This window comes from Monoraphidium neglectum, assembly GCF_000611645.1.
Source record: "Monoraphidium neglectum strain SAG 48.87 unplaced genomic scaffold scaffold02935, whole genome shotgun sequence".
Taxonomy (NCBI): Eukaryota; Viridiplantae; Chlorophyta; class Chlorophyceae; order Sphaeropleales; family Selenastraceae; genus Monoraphidium; species Monoraphidium neglectum.
The window spans coordinates 2332-3363 of NW_014010693.1; the positions used below are offsets into that span (position 1 = coordinate 2332).

Here is a 1032-nt window from a genome sequence, read left to right on the forward strand (position 1 = left end):
GAAAAGTGCGGCCTGCGCCATGCGAGCCCGGCCCAGCCTGGTGCCAGGCGCATGCACCAGTGTGCACTGGCACGCGTGAAACGGCGCCGCGAAGCAGCAACCCGTCAACGCAGCAGTGCGTGTCCTCCGCTCCCCCCCCTTCAAGAAAAGTTTTAGAATGCGGATCGCCCAGCTTCTGGACCAGGATTAGCTAATCGGCCCGCTGCACAGCCCTCTTTGGCAGCCTCCTGCCGCATGCGTATGTGTTACAGTGGCGCGGTGTGTTCACGAAAAGCAATACATGGTGAGTGCGTCGCGTTGGATGCGCACGGGGTGCGCAAGGGCGCGGCCACGTGCGCGCACTGGCGCAGCAGGCGCTGCCGCGGCGTGGGTGGCGCGCCGCCCTTCGGCATTTCCTGCACCAACGCCCGCAGCCCGGCCGCGGCGCCCTGTCGCGGGCCGTCCTATGCAGGCCGTCGGCAAAGAGCGTTGGCAGAGGTACCCAAAACGCCCAACCCCGGCCCCAAACAGCAAGTGTCTTCCCGACGCTCCCCTTTACCCCCCCCCCTGCTGACGGCACACCCGCCGCCGCGCTCATTGGCGCAGCGGAGGCGGCGCCAGCGCGGCTGACTCAGCGCCCAGACCCGCGTCGAGGCGGCGGCGCTAGTGACGCCCCTGCCGCCCCGCCAGCTCAGCCCCTCTGTGACGCACAGAGCGCCCCGCCTGGTCGCCCTCCACACGCCCATTTGTGTGCATGCGGGTCAAGGGCACGAGCGCCAGCGCATGAGTAGCCTCGGGCCGCACGACCGGAGAGCCCACCAGGTCGCTGGGCTGAGGCCCCCACGGCGCACGTGCCTGGGTCGCGGGGGTGCCGCGTCGCGCTGTGTCCCCTTCACTCGGTCTTGTCGGCCGCCGCCGGGGGCGGGCCCTTCCTGGGCGTGAAGCGCGACACCACCTCCTCCACCTTGGACTTGGCCGTGGTGAGGTGGCGCTCTGGGGGGATGGGCAGGGCGGGTGGGGTTGTGTGAGTGTTTGTGAGTGTGTGTGTGTGGG

At 69.7% G+C, this 1032-nt stretch overlaps 1 protein-coding gene across 1 annotated transcript in view; it reads right to left on the reverse strand.

The window, feature by feature from the left end:
- Positions 1 to 871: 871 nt before the first annotated feature.
- Positions 872 to 1032, reverse strand: part of MNEG_11847 (hypothetical protein) — a gene marked incomplete at both ends in the record, with an annotated part of 2763 nt that continues 2602 nt past the window's right edge. Inside the window, one exon of the mRNA XM_014039681.1 lies at positions 872 to 972. Coding sequence (XP_013895135.1) covers positions 872 to 972 — 101 coding nt within the window. The remainder of the gene's footprint in view (positions 973 to 1032) is intronic.